This window comes from Lagenorhynchus albirostris, chromosome 14, assembly GCF_949774975.1.
Source record: "Lagenorhynchus albirostris chromosome 14, mLagAlb1.1, whole genome shotgun sequence".
In the NCBI taxonomy this organism is placed as follows: domain Eukaryota; kingdom Metazoa; phylum Chordata; class Mammalia; order Artiodactyla; family Delphinidae; genus Lagenorhynchus; species Lagenorhynchus albirostris.
Window position 1 is genome coordinate 37,928,901 of NC_083108.1, and position 16,903 is coordinate 37,945,803.

General features: G+C 48.0%; 1 protein-coding gene across 8 annotated transcripts in view; it reads right to left on the bottom strand.

Annotated features, from left to right (window-relative positions):
• FHOD3 (formin homology 2 domain containing 3) overlaps nt 1-10,255 on the bottom strand; it is a 492,532-nt gene extending 482,277 nt beyond the window's left edge. For 3 of the 8 annotated variants that reach the window (XM_060121095.1, XM_060121092.1, XM_060121089.1), the window contains exon 1: nt 9,978-10,251. In XM_060121095.1, the coding sequence (XP_059977078.1) occupies nt 9,978-10,142 (165 nt within the window). In that variant the 5' untranslated portion in view covers nt 10,143-10,251. Of the gene's footprint in view, nt 1-9,977 lie in introns of all 8 variants that reach the window. The other 5 variants (XM_060121091.1, XM_060121090.1, XM_060121096.1 and 2 more) reach the window with 3 other exon arrangements.
• Between the last annotated feature and the right edge of the window lie 6,648 nt (nt 10,256-16,903).

Here is a 16,903-nt window from a genome sequence, read left to right on the forward strand (position 1 = left end):
TAATGAAGATTTATTAAGGACCAACCACAGATAGGAAGGGTGGGAGGGAGGGAGACGCAAGAGGGAAGAGATATGGCGATATATGTATATGTATAACTGATTCACTTAGTTATAAAGCAGAAACTAACACACCATTGTAAAGCAATTATACTCCAATAAAGATGTTAAAAAAAAAAAGGACTAAGCACAGGAGAAATAAACATTGAAGAAGACAGAGCCCTTTCCCTCACAGAGCACGGGAGCAATGCTTACATCTGGGCCATAGTACATGCACAGGCTGGATCACCATGTTGTCATTAAAGATGATACACTCCAAGAATATTTAATGACTTGGGAAAGTATTCAGATATTCATATTTTTATCAAACATTTAAAACATTATAAATGTTTGAAAACATATATTTTAATTCTGGTAAGACGCAAAAGTGTTAAGAGTGGTTCCCTCTGGGTAATAAGGAAATGATTTCTATTTCTTCAGTGTGCTTTTCTGTAGTCTCAAAATTTATACACATGCTCATTCTGTGATGGGAACAGATGCTTTGTTTTATAAGGGTAGACTCCTTGCTTCCTGGCCTGTCTCTCATTGAACCTAGCTTTGTTAGCCATGATCTCTCCCCAGCAATGTCTCCCTGATTCCACACGAACAGTTTAAGTTCACAGTAAAATGGAACTGCAAGTGTGAAGATGCCTTAGGGTACCAGACCATATACATATCAAGATACATACAATGATTTGAGTAATAAAAACAATCCAGATGACTCAGCTTTAACACGAAAAGAAAGCAGCTTTTTACTTCTGCCACCACAGGGAAAAGTATACAGACTTTCTGCAACTCCCTCCAGGCACTATCTGCACGTCCCAGGTCCCAGGTCACTCTACTTACCAAACCCTGAGGTCATGGTTCTTCTGCCTTATCCATCCTATTTCCATCCTCTTGGGCTCAGTCAGCCAGTTGATGGTCCAGACCCACTTCCATCCCCATCTGTGAGGATATGAGGATTCACCTTTCCAGGTGAAAATCAGGGACAAATAAAGAATAAAGTCTAGCAAATAAAGTTCAAAAATGGATAAACGCCATACTTGAAAGGAGGGGACCAACTGCTCTCTATCATACATGAAGAAGCAGCTAGAATGTGTTTGACCAGAGGCTTTACAGAAGGGACTTCTGCATGGAGACAGCTGGGGTAAGGAGACCGCTCTTTTTTCCCTCCAACTCTAAAGTGTGTGATAATTCACTCGTTCAACACCTATTTACTGTATACGCATGATGTACCAAGCACTGTTCCAGGCTCTAGGGCTACACCAGTGAACCAAGCAACCAACCCTCACGGAGCAGCAGGCCAGCCACTCAAGGGCTTCGGAGTAACCCTGAATGGCAGGGGGCCTGAGTGAGGTTTTAGAGCAGAGGAGTGACATGCTCTCTCTTTCCTCTTTAGCCAATCACACAGGCCTGATTCCTGAGCTGTTCCCTCACATTAAAACCCACTGAATGGGGGCTTCCCTGGTGGCGCAGCAGTTGAGAGTCCGCCTGCCGATGCAGGTTCGTGCTCCGGTCCGGGAAGATCCCACATGCCGTGGAGCGGCTGGGCCCGTGAGCCATGGCCACTGAGCCTGGGCGTCCGGAGCCTGCGCTCTGCAAAGGGAGAGGCCACAGCGGTGAGTGGCCCGTGTACCGCAAAAAAAAAAAAAAAAAAAAAAACACTGAATGGACCCTATCTCTAACCTTTTACTTTTTTCCTATTAATGGCCATGTTCCAAGGCAAGGAGGGAACCTTCACCCTGCCCCATCAAGACTTGCTGTAAACTACAGCGAGACAGTGAGAGGGGTGTTAGACCAAGAACACACTGCTAGATAGGGGAGCAGGGAGGCCAGAAACACCCCCTCGAGGCTGTGGATGCAACGGAAGTCGGGGAGGCAGTGGAGACTGTGCTCCGAGTGACTCAATACCCAGTCTTCAGTCGGCTGCTTCCCCGGGGGTCCAGCACCTGCACCCCCCAGTTGCCTGCAGCCTCCATGATGAAATCAGAGGACCAGACGGAAGTGCCCTCACAATGGTCATAAGGGTTAAAAGCTAGGTTCCCAGGCTGTAGCACAATTAATAGTAAATTTTGTTTTCATTTAATAAAACTACAGATATGGGGGCGGGGGGGAAGCACTGCTTAAACCAGCTGTCTCCACCCCAGTACCACCGCTCACTCATGCTTTTCATGAATTGTGAGGGATGTTACCATCAACTCTGGATTAATCAATTATAACCAGGGGAAGGTTGGAGAAGGTGACCTCAAATCACAGATAAAACAAAACTCCCCCTAAAGTGGTATAAAGTGTCATTGGTATAAACTTCTTTAGTCAAAATTGTGGCCAGTTTTAGGCAACCGGGTGAATGGCTGCAATGCTGTGTGTGACCCTAGTTGAGCCAGAAGGACCTCCTTCTCATGTCCTCTCTGAGGACCCACTGCTCTGTCTCCAGCCTGCTCTAAACACATCAGCATCTGACCACTCAGGAGTGTTTGCCCATCAGCATTTTCTACGAACCCCAAGCCACTCTTGGGATCTGATAAACCAGTCAGAAGATGCATCAGTTAGTTACCTTCTATTCTGAGAACTTCACAATAATCTTTGGCTTGTCCTGTGCACTCTGGTTAAGACCCTGGCATTTCATTCCCTGTGATAATACCAGCGTATGAAGAGTCCAAGTAGCCTAATCAATAACAAAAAAGTCTTCTTCTGGGTTTTCCTCTTTCCAAGAATGCTAAAAATATTTGATGAGGTGACCCACAAACTAATTTTTCTGTGTCATTCTTGCCAAACCTAGGAATATTAGTCTGTATTGAATTGCAAGTTCTTTAACATTTTCCCTTTTCTCAACATCTTCAACAATTTTGAGATTTCTTTTTTTCTAACATTAAGTTCTAAACATTTTCCCTTGGAGTCCAACTTTTTAATTTCTAGGCTCCAAATCTAAGTGGGGAAGAGAAGGTATGTTTCCAAGTTGTATATAGATACAGTGCAGATTCTGTTTGTCACTACGTGGGTCTAAAAATAGACAAACTTCTGGGTGTATAGATAATTTTGCTGATGTGCGGTAACTTTATTTTTTGAATGAGCTAAAATCAAAAGTTGCCCATGATGCTGAGTGCCAAGGTATACAATCAACTTACATTTTCATATGCATTACAACATCACTGCATTCACTGCATTCTGAGATCCTCTCTCGAGGCATACTGAAGATGGAGGCCAAGCTGACTCACTAGGAATGGGGCACGACCCCGGCGTGGCCAAGCAAGTATGTCACAGCCTCCAAGAGCCACTGGGAAACTGAGCACTTTTATATTGATATCGTTAATTATAGCCTTAGCAACTTCTCAGTTTAGTGATAAAAATTTAGATGCATGTGCTCCATGTATAATATCTCTACCATAACACTTTTTACTAAACTAACAGTTTATGTAACTGATGACTGCTGAGTTCATCATTGGAATTGACTGAGCCGAGAAAGATACTCTGAACATGAAAAGACTGATGTCCTACGTTTGTTTTTCAAAAATCCTAAGAAGAACACGACTGTCAGGGTGGGAAGGAAGGTATCAGTGGAGGCACTACAAAAAATTTACTGATTGGCCATCTCAGCCACAGCAAACACACTAAGGACACACGGTGACACTTAATGAAAGGACGCTGATCCCAAAGGGAACATCAGAACTCATAACCTAATTTTTTAGCTCTTTTATTTAAAAAAAAAAAAGTTCAACATATGCAAAAGTACAGAAAATAGTATAATGACTCCCCCACAGACCTATAATCCAGCTTTAACTCAAATTCTATCTTGTTGCCTCTATACACTCACCCACCTATTTACTTGCCCCTCATCCAAGATAATTTTGAAGCAAATTCTAGACATTATATAACTTCATCTGTAAATATTTCGGTATTTATCTCTGAAAGATAGACTTTTCCTTAAACATAACACAGTAGTATTATCACACTTTAATAATTTTAATGTTAAATATCTTTATTAATTTTGTTTTAATTTTTTATTTTTTTATTAATTTAACTTCAACAATTTTTAATATCAAAAAGTCACTATTCAGGTTTCCCCAATGGTCTCAAATATTTGTTTACAATTTTTTTTTTTGGCCGCACAGCTTATGGGGATCCCCGACCAGGGATTGAACCCACCCCCTTGGCAGTGAAAGCGTGGAGTCCTAACCACTTGACCACCAGGGAATTCCCTACAATGTGCTTGTTTGAATCAATGTCCAGTTAGAGCCACACATTGCAATTGGTTGATATATCTCTTAAGTCTCTTTTAATCTAAGGTTTCCTTCCATCTCCATCTTTTTTTCCTTTACAATGTATTTGTTGGTAAAACTATAATTTCCCACAATCTGTATTTTGCTCATTACGTCCCTGTGGTGAGGCTTAACATTCACTATAACTTAATTTCCCCCATTCTTTCTTACTTAGTTCAGAACAAGGCACAGAAACACATCCCAATAAAATAGCTAAAACAACAAAACAAAACAAAAAGCAGTCTGCTTGTCTCTGGAAAGGACCAGATGCTGACAAACCCAAGACTGAAAATGCCCCACAGACACGGAACCAGCTACATGGATTAGAAAGCCAGGTTTAAATCGGGGACATTCCTGAGCTGGCCACAGTAAACAGGGCCATCACCTGCAGGTGACACAGTGTGGAGGTTGCAGGAGTGGTGACTGTTTTCTGTCTGAGGACAGAAAGGTTTCCAAGGTTCAAAAGTTTCATCTTCAGAGAGAAATAAACCATGGAGGGGAAAGGAGGCTGGGGGAGGGGCGCTCCTGAGTTGGCCTTAGCATGTTAATCAGTTTTAAATCTGCTACCACTAAAAACTAACATTTCAGAGTCCAGAGGAGGGCAAAGGCAGTTCTGTTGTTTTCCAGAGGGAAGCAGGTTGGACTCTGAGGACAAGAGGCACAGACTCCCAGAGCTTCTACACTGGAAGGACAACCACAGCACAACCATTTAAGTCACAAACTGTGACAGGCAGCAGCGTGAAAAGGCAATGCGGTCAGCCCCCTCCCCCCACCCCTCCCCCTGCACAGAAAGCATGTGCTCTGCTGGTTTTCTAATAACGGGACACAGTTGGCTACAAACCCTGGAGGAAAAAAAGACTTGACCTTAAATCCCAGCTCCTTCACTTAAAAGCAGTGTGACCTTAGATAACCTGCCTAACCTCCCTGTGCCTCAGTTTCCCCATCTGTTAACTGGAGATACCATTGCCTGTCTGCTAGAACTCTTGTGAGGGTCAGTGAAGTTATTCGCCGAGGCCCACAGTACAGTGCCCAGCACAAGCTCATTATATGTTAGCCCTTTGCCCCCAAAGATTTCTACCAGGCCACCCCAACCCAAACCCTTGCAGGGAGCCAGGACAGCACCTGCTGGATGTCTAGCTGCGTTACCGATGCGGTCTGTGGCCATGCATGAAGCAAAGCCAACTGACCCATAAAGGGTTCAATCCCATGATCCTGATCTCAATAGCACGGCTCCAACCAACTGAGCTAATTACGGTACAGTCGGATTCGACTCAGCTTGCACGGAGACACTCTTAGCTGTTCATACAACATTCTTAAACAGTTTTGTCCTAAGATGCTATGTGACACAACACACTTGCCAACTTTACTAATGACCTCATCTTTAAAAAATCTTAATGTAATGTAGCAAACAGATGTGTCCCTTAAGAGGATTAAGGTGGAAATTCATTAGAGCAATAATACCAGTGGATTTGTGTTCTAAAACTAACACCCATCAATCAACTTAGTGCACACTCCATCTTAGCACTGCTCAGCTTCCAGGAGAACCCTGGAGAACTGGACAGCCCAGGTCTTTACCCTAGAGGAAGTTATCTGTGAACAGGGGAGACGGAGAGAACCCTCCTAGCCCTGTACTGAGTCTGACCTAAATGACCTCTAATCCATGCTGCTCAGACTGCAGGAATCACCAAGGCATCTCGGGGAAATGCACATTCTGCTTCAGCAGGTCTGGGGAGGCCTGAGAGTGCATTTCTAAGAGCCCAGGTGATGCCCAGCCCACACTGAGAGGACCAAGGTTCTAATCCTCACAGCAACTGGCTATCTGACAGGTGGGATAGCTGAGGCAGCAAGGGAACCACAAAGACAAAGGTAGTGAGAAAGGAATGAACAGGGCACAGTCAAGGCTAATCCAATGAGAGCATGGAACTCTGAAACGTGGGCAGGCTGCCTGGAAGGAAAAAACTCAAGACACAAAAGTAGTAGAGTCATTAAGGACTCAGACCTGGTGCCAAATGCCAGCTCTGGAATGTCCCACTCGCATGGCCCACCGACTTTTTTATGCTTTGGGCTCTTCTGCTGTGAGATGCAACAGTACCAGCGCCCGACCCACGGGGTGGCCGCGGGCTTGGCAAGATGATGCGTGTCTGGGACGGTGCTTGGCTCGGGCACGTGGCCAGGACCTGGGAACTGTTATTACTCTACTCTCTGGTCCGCAGCAGCCACGGAAACATTCCCTGAATTAAATTACTAGGTCATAATTGCTGTTTTGACACGCAAGCTAGTTACCAGTTTTTTGGTACCACCACAATTCCAGTTGTGCCTATCAAAAAGAAGCAAGAATCCTTAGAGCCTTCACTTTTGGTGTCAAACAATCCAAAGACATCTAAGTTTTGAAAGGTCTAGGATTCTATTAATTCTACTGCACAGTTTTTTCTAAATTATAAGTCCTGTAATTACAATTATTTTTCTTCTTAAGACACTGAACCAGAAATAAACACCTGTGTATGCAGCATTTGAAAACAAAAGGCCTCACATAGTCCAGATAAAACATATAACCACCAAAATAAACATCTCCCTCAGTGAGAATACGGTACCTGTTCTGACCTTTCTGTTATCAGACTAATCATTTATCTAATTATTCTCTTAGAACTACTATAAAAGGCTGGGGTGGTTTTTTATTTTTCCGTCTAGCAGCTTGGGGAAAAACATGATAAAGCATTATAAGCACATGTTGTTTTCGTCCAAGACAATGGTTTAAATGAACAACTAACTTCAAATGGAGTCAGCAAACATGAGATAAATGTAGACATATTTCATTAGGTTAGGAAAAGATGCATAGACTCAAGTTTGGGCTGGAAAGGACCTAAGAGGTTAACCAGTTCAAAGGTTCCCAGCACAGGAGAATCTCTAGGGGAGCTTTACAGATTAAGACCCTCTGCAGGGGCCTTGTAGGGGGCTTGTTACACAGGTGTGTTCACTTAGTGACGATTCATCCAGCCGCTCACTTAGGCCCTGCACGCTTTGCTGTGTGTGCCGTCTCCTTCAAGCAGAAGTCTACACCCCCAGGCAGGACGGCTGAGGATGCTGAAGTGTCTGCATGTTTCACAATCACGCTTCTCCCCTCTCACCACCCAGAACGCCCCATGCCCCAGGAACTCCTCCTCTTGCCAGGCTGGGCTCCACGGGACATGGAAACCTTACCCATGGCAGGGGCTTGCCCATTCCCTCACTGTTAGCTAATTCACAGCAGGGTTCGTAACTATTTGTTCCCACCTCTGACTGTGAACCCTACCAGGCTGGAATTCTGTCTCAAGGCTCTTACTCATGCTTGTAACACCTGCCCCAGGCCAAAAAGTACCTGGCCTAGGAAGCTGATTCAGGAAACTCCCCAAGTTAATGGAATGGAAGCCCGAGGAGATGCGGCTTCTGCCCACCGCCAAACAGCTGGTCCAGGGAGCAGAACAGCAGTGGAGTCTCAAGCCGCACAGACAAGGTTTGAATCTCAGCTCCGCACTCGTAACAGAGAAACTAGGTTATTTAATTGCTCTCTGCCTCAGTTTCCTAATCTGTAAAATAGGTATAGTAAAAGTCTGCACTTCACAGACGTCTGTAATATTAAATGAGATCCTGCACTGACATCCCTAATAGAGTACAAACCTACATACCAAGTGCTCAAAACTCATTGGCTCTTTCTATCGCAGATGCATCATCCAATCCAGCAGATTCCCTGCTGGAAATTAACTAGAATTTTACAATATAAATGTGCACCTAGGCACATAAACGCCCTGAATTCTCCTTTACAGAACGCTGCTAACAGAACTAGCCAATTGGTCGGCTCTAGATGTGAAAAACAATGCCAAACATCTGACTATACTGCAAGGGTCTGCAGGCAAAAGACTCAGACTGAGCATGGCTGGGCCCCCCGCAGGACAAGGAGTCAAGGGTCTCTGTGGGACGTATTTGGGTTCCATTTATTCTACAAGGGCCATCTCAGAAAGTCCTGTGAGCCAGGGCAACTGCTGTGCTGTGGCTTCTAGGGGGTCGGGGGCAGTGGAGGGGGTGGTGTAATGCTGGAGCATCAGGATCTCCTACGAGACCAGGAACACTGGATCAAGGCTATGGGGCTATTCCATGGAAACATAAAAATGTACTTCAGGTTCCAGCTTGAAAGGTCAGCCGGTGTACATAGGGCTTGAAATCCAAGGAAAGTACTTCAAGGTCACAGGACCACAATTATGAGTCTTCTGTGGTTTCAACAAAAGATCACTGTAATCAGAGACCATAATGAATGAAATAACCATGATGCTGAGGAAGCCCTTCGAAAACTCTTAACTGAACCCACTGGTTGAGAAGAACCAAATAACTGACAAAAGTGATTCTGATAAGCTGAGTCCACACTAAAAACATCATTCTCCCAATCCAACCTTTTATGGCCAGAGAGGTTCCCAGGAGCAGTGACTGTATCCATCCTGCACCAGCACAGAGAAAAGGAGATAGAACTGCCCCATTCTTCATTCCTGAAGACAGGTTACTCATTAAGAAGTGGCGTTTGGGGGTGGGGGGTGGGAGAAGCAGTGATATAATAGACACCACTGCCAATGTTCACCAGTACCCACACCAACCTCCCTCTCTATTTCCAAGGCAGGTGAACAGCATACAGAAGTCTAAAAAAAATTTTAAATCGATTTTGTTCTTTTTGGCATCAAGGGTTATCTCTTCCAAATATTTATCAGTGTTGATCCTCAAGGAATAAATCATCTACAAGCTCTGATATGAACCCTAAGCCAACAAAAAAATGTACGGGGGAAGTAATTCTTCAAGGTGCAGTCACTAAGTGGGAGGAAGGGCTCTCCTGGGTAACTAAATGCTTGGCTTTCAACGCCCAGCTCTTCGCAGCACACACTTTGCAAGATGCCTGCCCTGAAAAGGGTTAAAAAAAAAACTATCGGGTGGACTGAGAAGCCATTCTTCCCAGGGGACACTCATTTGGGGCTCTCTGCGCGCGCCGCCCCTCCGCGCCCCCGCCCCTCCTCCCACAGCCACTGCTCCTCCAAGGTCCCCCAGGCCACCTGCTTCTTCTAAGGAAAAGGGGCTGCTCCGAGCACTATCGTAGCGCGCGGGCGGCGCCCTCCGCGGTGCCCCGCAGGGGAGGAAGGAGAGGTGTCCCCGGGAAGCGTGCTTTGTCGCGAGGGTCGCGCGGCCGCCCGCAGCGGCCCCAGAGGCCTGAGAGGTTTCGTCCCGCGCGTCGCTCGGGTCTCCTCTGCGAAGGACCAGAGCCCCCCGGGGCCCGGGTTCTTTCCGCGCGCCGCTCGGCGCCCGCCCGGGTGCGGGGACCGACTGCCGGCGTCCGAGCCCCACCCCGCCCACCCGGCCGAGCGAACGGCGCGGCGTGGGGAACCTTCTCCATCCCGCCTCCGACCGGCGCCGCACCTGTTCTGCCCAGTCCGCCGCCCCCCCGCCCCCGCTCCGGGCCGGAACGCGGGGCTGTCCTCCTCGCTGGCCTAGGAGAACCCGAGCCAGCCGGCGGGCGCCCGGACCCCTCTGCCTAACGGAGAGGGGGGAGGTCTGTCCTTGGGCGCTTGTCTCTCGGCTGCGCCCAGCCCAGCTTGCCCGTGGCGACCCTACCCCGGCGCGCCCCGCAGCAGGGACTGCGTCCCGGGGGCCCAGCCCTCCAGCGCCGGGCCGTACCTTGTGTGGCGCCCGCAGCAGCCGGTGGACCCCGGCCAGCTGGGTACCGAGCGCGAGGTCCTCGCGGAACGTGAACAGCGGCGGCCGGCTGGGCTCGGGGAAGTTGGTGCTGTTGAAAGGGTCCGTATCGTCCAAGAACTGCACCCGGCAAGCCAGCGTGGCCATGATGCATCCCTGCCCCAGGGGGGCGCGGGCCCCGGGATCTGCGGGGCCGCGGACCGGGACGCCGGGGTCACCGCGAGCTGTGGAGGCCGCGGCCGCAGCTCGCTGGCTCGCGGGCTCACAGGCTCCGGCCGCGGGGGGCGGGGCGGGGGCGGGGCCGGCGGGCCCCCTCCTTCCTCTCGCTCTCCGGCTCCTCCCCTCCGGCGTCCCCCTTGTGCCCGCCCGGCTGCCGCCGAGACCCACGCGACCCGCCGCGTGGAACAGGATAGGGAGGATGGCTCGTGCAGTATCCGCTGCCCTGCGCCAAGTCCGCTGGCGGCGGCGGCGGGGCGGAGAACCCCCCGACCCCCGGCGGGCAGACCCCAGCAGCGCGGACACCGCCTGGGCCACCGGCTGCACGTGCGCCCCGAGACCGAGGGAGCCCCGGCCGAGCTGCACCCCTCGGGGCTCGGGGAACCGGGGTATGGGGGCGGGGCGGGGGCATAGCCGTCCCCTGGCTGCTTATCCATCTGAGAGAGGGCTTAACTCTTTCCAGATGAAGGCGGCGGCGGCCGGGCTCCCGCTGCCTGGACGCGGAAAACCCCAGCTGGGCTCCAGGAGGCGAAGAAGCCGGCCCCCGGCAAGCAAGCGGGGTGGTGGCAAGCACCTGGAGCCCTGGCGAGGGTTCCGGGGGAGGTTTCCCTTGGGGAGAAGGAAACTACAAAGGAGGAGGGTGAACCGGCGAACCCTGGTAACTGTTCTTAAGAGACAAGCCCGGGGGCGCCAGGCGGGAGGCCTGGGGAGCTGCGAGGCTCCGCTTCGACACCCCAGCGCCAGGCCTGACGCCCTGGTTGACCCTCGGCATGACTGCGGCCTCTTAGCCAGTTAGGTCTTCGAAAGCCCTAAACGGAGCTAGTGGGGCCGCGGGGGGCGCTTCCGGCGAGGTCACCGAATTGCACGGAGCCGGCAGAGAGCTAGGGACCCGCTGGCAACCGAGGGACTTGCAGGGAAGGTTTGCAGCCTGCCCGCCTTGGCCTGCCTGAGCCTCGAGACTCCTGGCTGCTCAAGGGTGACCCCCTTCGTTTCCAATAAGAACTCCCGGTTTTCTCCATTACCAGGCTGTGGCCAAGGTCGCCGTTCTCCCTGTATCTTAAGTAGGTCTTATGGAATATACCCAATCGCTCTCACATCCGCGTCTTCACAAGGCGGCTCAAGAACATGTCTCTCTCCTTTTCTTATGGCTTCAAGGCAAGAAACACTCATCCCATACTTAGCCTCTTCACCCGCACCTTTAACCTTCTCTCTCTATGGAACCTCCCAGTCACTCGTGAGGCTTACGCCTGTTCTTAAAATAACAATGATCCATGACACCTGCTCATTCCAGCAGAACTTCTAGTTCTCCTTGCATTTGCTAATCAACTCTCTGCATGAGTCTTTTAGACGGGCCAGTACACCAACTTCACCATCAGCTCTTGGCCAGAACACTAAACCTGAAAATCGCATTCCTTTGACCCCCACTTCCTACCCTCCCATTTTCACCACCACATTCGCCCCTCCTCAGTGAGGGAGCCCTCCAGTCTTTCTGGCCGCCCTATTTCTCATCTCTGTCCCAACATGAATGCCACCCCATCAGCTCAGAGGCCTCCTTACTGTACCACTTTCCCGGCCTCACCTGTCAGTCCCTAGGTTGCTCCCTCCCCATCCGCCAAGTGCCTGCTGGCAATAGTCACTCTCAATGACCTATACACCCCAGGTTCCTCAGCACTGCTCAGTGTGGCCTCCCACTCCTCTCAGGCTGCCACACACTTGTGCCACTTTCCTCTACCTACAGATTATTCAGTAAAGAAAATCATGTCTCCAGTGTGAAGTCCTCCCCTTCCAGCACTCCCTCCTCTCCATCTTCCATCTCCAGCCTACACCTCCTCCATCTCAGAAGATGACCAAAGCCCTGATTTTCCTCTTGCTCAAGGCTCTACCTCCATCTGGACACTGAGTCCCTCTCTTCCCAGTTGCTCTGTCACTGATCTAGCCTCCTTCTTCCTTCCTTCCTGGGCTCCTTCCCCTGAGAATCAGGACTGGCTTCCTGGCATGAAACTTGGGCAGTCACATAGATCCCCGCACTTAGAAGAGCCCCACACTGGTTTCACACTCTGCTGTTGCTGTCTTAAAATTCTTAATGATTTAGGGCTTCCCTGGTGGCGCAGTGGTTGAGAGTCCACCTGCCGATGCAGGGGACACAGGTTCGTGCCCTGGTCCGGGAGGATCCCACATGCCGCGGAGCGGCTGGGCCCGTGAGCCACGGCCGCTGAGCCTGCGTGTCCGGAGCCTGTGCTCTGCAACGGGAGAGGCCACAGCAGTGAGAGGCCCGCGTACCGCAAAAAAAAAAAAATTCTTAATGATTTAACAAGAGGACCCGAATTTTCATTGTGCACTGGGATCCACAAGTCATGTAGCTGGTCCTGATGAGAATAAATACTCAAGTGTTTTCCATCTTAAAAGCTACATCTTTATGAAGCTTGCCTCTCAGTAGCTTATCTCTTCTTCACTTCCTGACCAGCTTCTGAAAGAGCTATATTCATTTCTCAGCATCCTCACCACCTCTTTGCTGGTGAGGATGACCATCTCACCACCTGGTGGGCAGCCCTCCCTGCTGTTCTGAGATCATCAATGCCATCCTAATTGCCTTGTCTGGGGAACACCTCAGCTCTGCTACCCACCTTCTCGGCAGCATCTGTCACTCTGGACCACTCCTTTCCCAAACTCTCTTCCTCTCAGCTTCATTAGTTCTACCCACTCTGGGTTACCTTCTCCCTCTTTGGCAGCTTCTCAGTCCCTCTGGGCTCTGTTCTCCTCTTAAGAATAGAGCATCACAGCTACCGTTACTGTTAATACATCTCTCTGCTCCCACTAAACTGAAAGCTCCTCTAGGGCAGGGACCATGTGGTATTCAACCCTAAACCACCACCACCCCCCGCCCAGTGCCTGGCAGAGTGCCTAGCACAGAAAAGGACACAATAAATGTCTGATGAATGAGTGAACATCAGAGTCAGCTTGCGTCCTGGATCTTGCTGTTGGTCACTATGACCTGTCACTGAATCAGCTTTTGAAATATTTCTCAACTCTCCCCCTGTCTAGCCCTCACTTCCTACGCTAGGTTTCTAATGAGCCTCTCTTCCCCAGTCTTGCAACCTGCATTTGATCTTCTACTGGTTTCCCCAGAACCAGTGATCATTCTTAAATGTGCATTAGATGTGTCATATCTTAGGGTAAAATCCTTACATGCCAAACCCCTTCGCATCACCCACAAGACCATCTAAGATCTGCCCCACTCTTAGGCTCCAGGCTCACCTCTGGTCAGTCCCCACTTCACATCCTGGCCACGTTGAACTTGTTACCCCTTCCTAGACATGCTGAGATTTTTCATGGTGAGCTTCTCAACCTGAAATGCTTTTATTGATACCTATCTAGTTGGCCAGCTGAATCCATTTATCCTCCAATGCACATTTCTAAGATCAGCTCTTCTAGAGAGCCATCTCCAGCTTCACCGCAGACAAGAACGGTCTCTCTTTCCTCTGTGGTCTCAGATTACTTTCTACATGTCTCTATGGTAGTTCTTTTCATGTTGCACTGAAAATACTTGCTTACCCATATGCCTACTCTACCAAACCATAAGACTTTTAGGATTGGAATTTGTCTTACTCAATTTTAGTTTTAAAACTTCAAATAGCGACTGGCACCTAAAACGAAACCTTTTAAAAATTTAATCATATAGGTCATCCTCAATTCTTTTGAGGATTTCTGCCCTGACAACTCCCTTGAAACTGCTCCTAGCAATAAATTTTTCCTCTGATTAACAGCCAATTTTTTTCTCAACGTATTTTTTGAAATCATTCTGTTTTAGTAATGTAATGCTTTCTCTTAGTTTAAAAGGTTAAGAGTAATAAAAAGTTATAACAAAAACTATCAGCCCCTGTTTCACAATCGCCACCCACATCCCACCCCACTTCCCAGAGGCACTCACTTCTAAATAATAAGGACACTGCTCTACTTTGATCAAGGAATTTTAGAGAATACACTGACTTTCTTACCTGCTAAAATTACAGACCACTTCCCCATGATTATGTTACTATTGTTCACTTTTATGTCAAGTAGTGCACATGATTACATGGCCTTTCTAGTACAACTTTTTGGTTTTTTCTGAAGTTAATATTTGCCTCAATTTTTTTTTCAGTTGCTTATTTTTTTCTTGAGCAGCTGGTTAGATTTCATATCCTGCAACAGCTCTGAAAACTCCTCTTTTAATAATGTCAAATAATTTCTCAATGCTATATTTTCCCCCTCAGACATCCCTCCCAGAAGCATTCCTCTGGCAGTCCTCCATCCTCCTGCTCTGATTTGGAATGTGGCTCTCTCAGCCCTATCCTACTTGAAATTTCCTTGTCATCTCTCTTGTGTGGGAACCCCTGGTTCCCAGGTCACATGTCATATTGTTTTTCGGTTTACTCTCTCAATTTTTGTCAATACATAGCCCAGTAGCTTCCTGAGAAAACATACGTTTTTGAGAAATTTTATGTCTGAAAGTATTTTTATTCTCTATCCTCACTCTTGCCTTGGTGTGGTTGTTTTGTTAGCAAAGATGGCCACATCCCTTCCCATCCCTTTTCCCCCCACCATTTTGCAATATGACTTTGCCACTTTGCCCATCAAAAGGCGGGGTCTATTTCCCCACGGCTTGAATGGGGATGGCTGTGTGACTTACCTTGATGGAATATGTTGGAGGTGGAATCGTGTGGCTTTTGAAACTAGACCTCAAGAATCCTTATAGCATCTGCTCTCACCCTCTCGGCATATGGACTTGAAACTACCATGTGAAGAAGCCAGGTCCTAGGAAAAGTGGTAAGAAAATTACTACTGAAGACTGGGAATATGGTTACCTGTGTTATGTAGCGAGAAAACAATTGCCCACAGTAATTTGGAAGATAGAAAATGTATCTCATGAACTTGTAGACTTTACTAAGTAGGTCTCTCTTCCTCCATCCAGTAAGTTAGACCTGGCTTTTTCCCATTGGCAGTCTTAGGGTAGCAGGCTAAGAGTTCAACAGCAAAACCTGCAGGGTCTCTTGAACCTTGAGCTCAGAGTTTATGCTGTGTCACATTTGCCACTGTTTTTTTAACCAAAGTAAGTCAAGGCCAGCCTAGATTCAAAGAGCAGGGAAAGAGAATCCACTCCCTGATGGGAGGAGAAGCAAAGTCACATTGCAGAAAGGCATCACTACCCACATATGAGTGACTCTTGCAGTCGTCTTTGCAACACAAAATTCTAGGTTGAAAATGATTTTCACTCAATTTTGAGACATTGCTTCATTACTGCCATTGAGACGATGTGTGGTCTGGTGATTACCTACCTTGTATATGTAACATTTTCTTTTCCCTCTCTCTGGAATATTTTGAACCTTTTCATTATTCCCAATATATTGAAATTGCATCATAAATTACCCTGGAGGGAGTTCATTTTCATTCATCATATTGAGACTCCATTGCTATTTCTAGCCTAGGGATCCTGTTCTTTGATTTGTGGGAATGTACTTGAATCATGTCTTTGATAATTTCCTCTCCACAGTTTTCTCTGCTTGCTCTTTCTGGAACTCCTATTATTTGGATATTGGACACTAAACAGACCTTCTAATTTTCTTAACTTTTCCACCCTGTTCATCTCTTTGATTATTTTGTTCCAATTTTTGTGAGATTTTTCTCAACTATATGTTCCTTCTCTTTTACTGAATTTTTTTTTTTTTTGACTGCACAACATGGCATGTGGGATCTTAGTTCCCTGACCAGGGATGGAACCCGCACCCACTGCACTGAAAGCTCAGAGTCTTAACCACTGGACCACCAGGGAAGTCCTCTGAATTTTTAATTTCAGCATTCACGTTTTTAGTTTTCAAGAACTTTTTTATTGTTCTCTGATTTTCCATGTTATTCTTGTTTTCAGGATTTCCCTGATATTATTGATTACATTTTCTCTAAAGTTTTCATTTCGTTGTACTGTTTGTATGTTCTTTGAGGGTTTTTTTCCCTTCTCTTTCCTTCAGCCTTTTTCTTTTATAGTAGAATTTATCCTCAAATTCCTGTGATCCTTGGCTGTTAGTTCATATTAAAAACTGATTGGGGGCTTCCCTGGTGGAGCAGTGGTTGAGAGTCTGCCTGCCGATGCAGGGGACACGGGTTCGTGCCCCGATCCAGGAAGATCCCACATGCTGCGGAGCGGCTGGGCCCGTGAGCCATGGCTGCTGAGCCTGCGCATCCAGAGCCTGTGCTCTGCAACAGGAGAGTCCACAACAGTGAGAGGCCCGCGTACAGAAAAAAAACAAAAAAAACAAAAAAAACTGGTTGGAAGCTTTGAGGTATAACAGAGGCACTTTGCCTGGTGGGCTTCACTGCAGACAAGCTGGTGGACAGATGGCTTTTTCCATGAGTATCTTCAGGTCCTCTCTCTGGGGTAATTTACTTTATCCAGGAAAGTTCTTACCAGTACTTCTCTTAGCCCAGAGCAAGAGGGGCCCCTGCCTTAGGCTCCATGCATTAGAGAGCCTCACTCTGCCCACCCCTCTCTAAAGGGCAAGGAGTCCATAGGTCCAAGTGTTCATGCCCACCTGGCACCCAAGCTGCTCTCTCTTCAGATTGGTCTCCAGGTACCTGGAACCACAGAACCCTCTGCCCAAATGACCTTAAACATATTTCCAATGCTTATGTGTGTCTCTTCCCTGGGTGATCCCCTTAAGGGT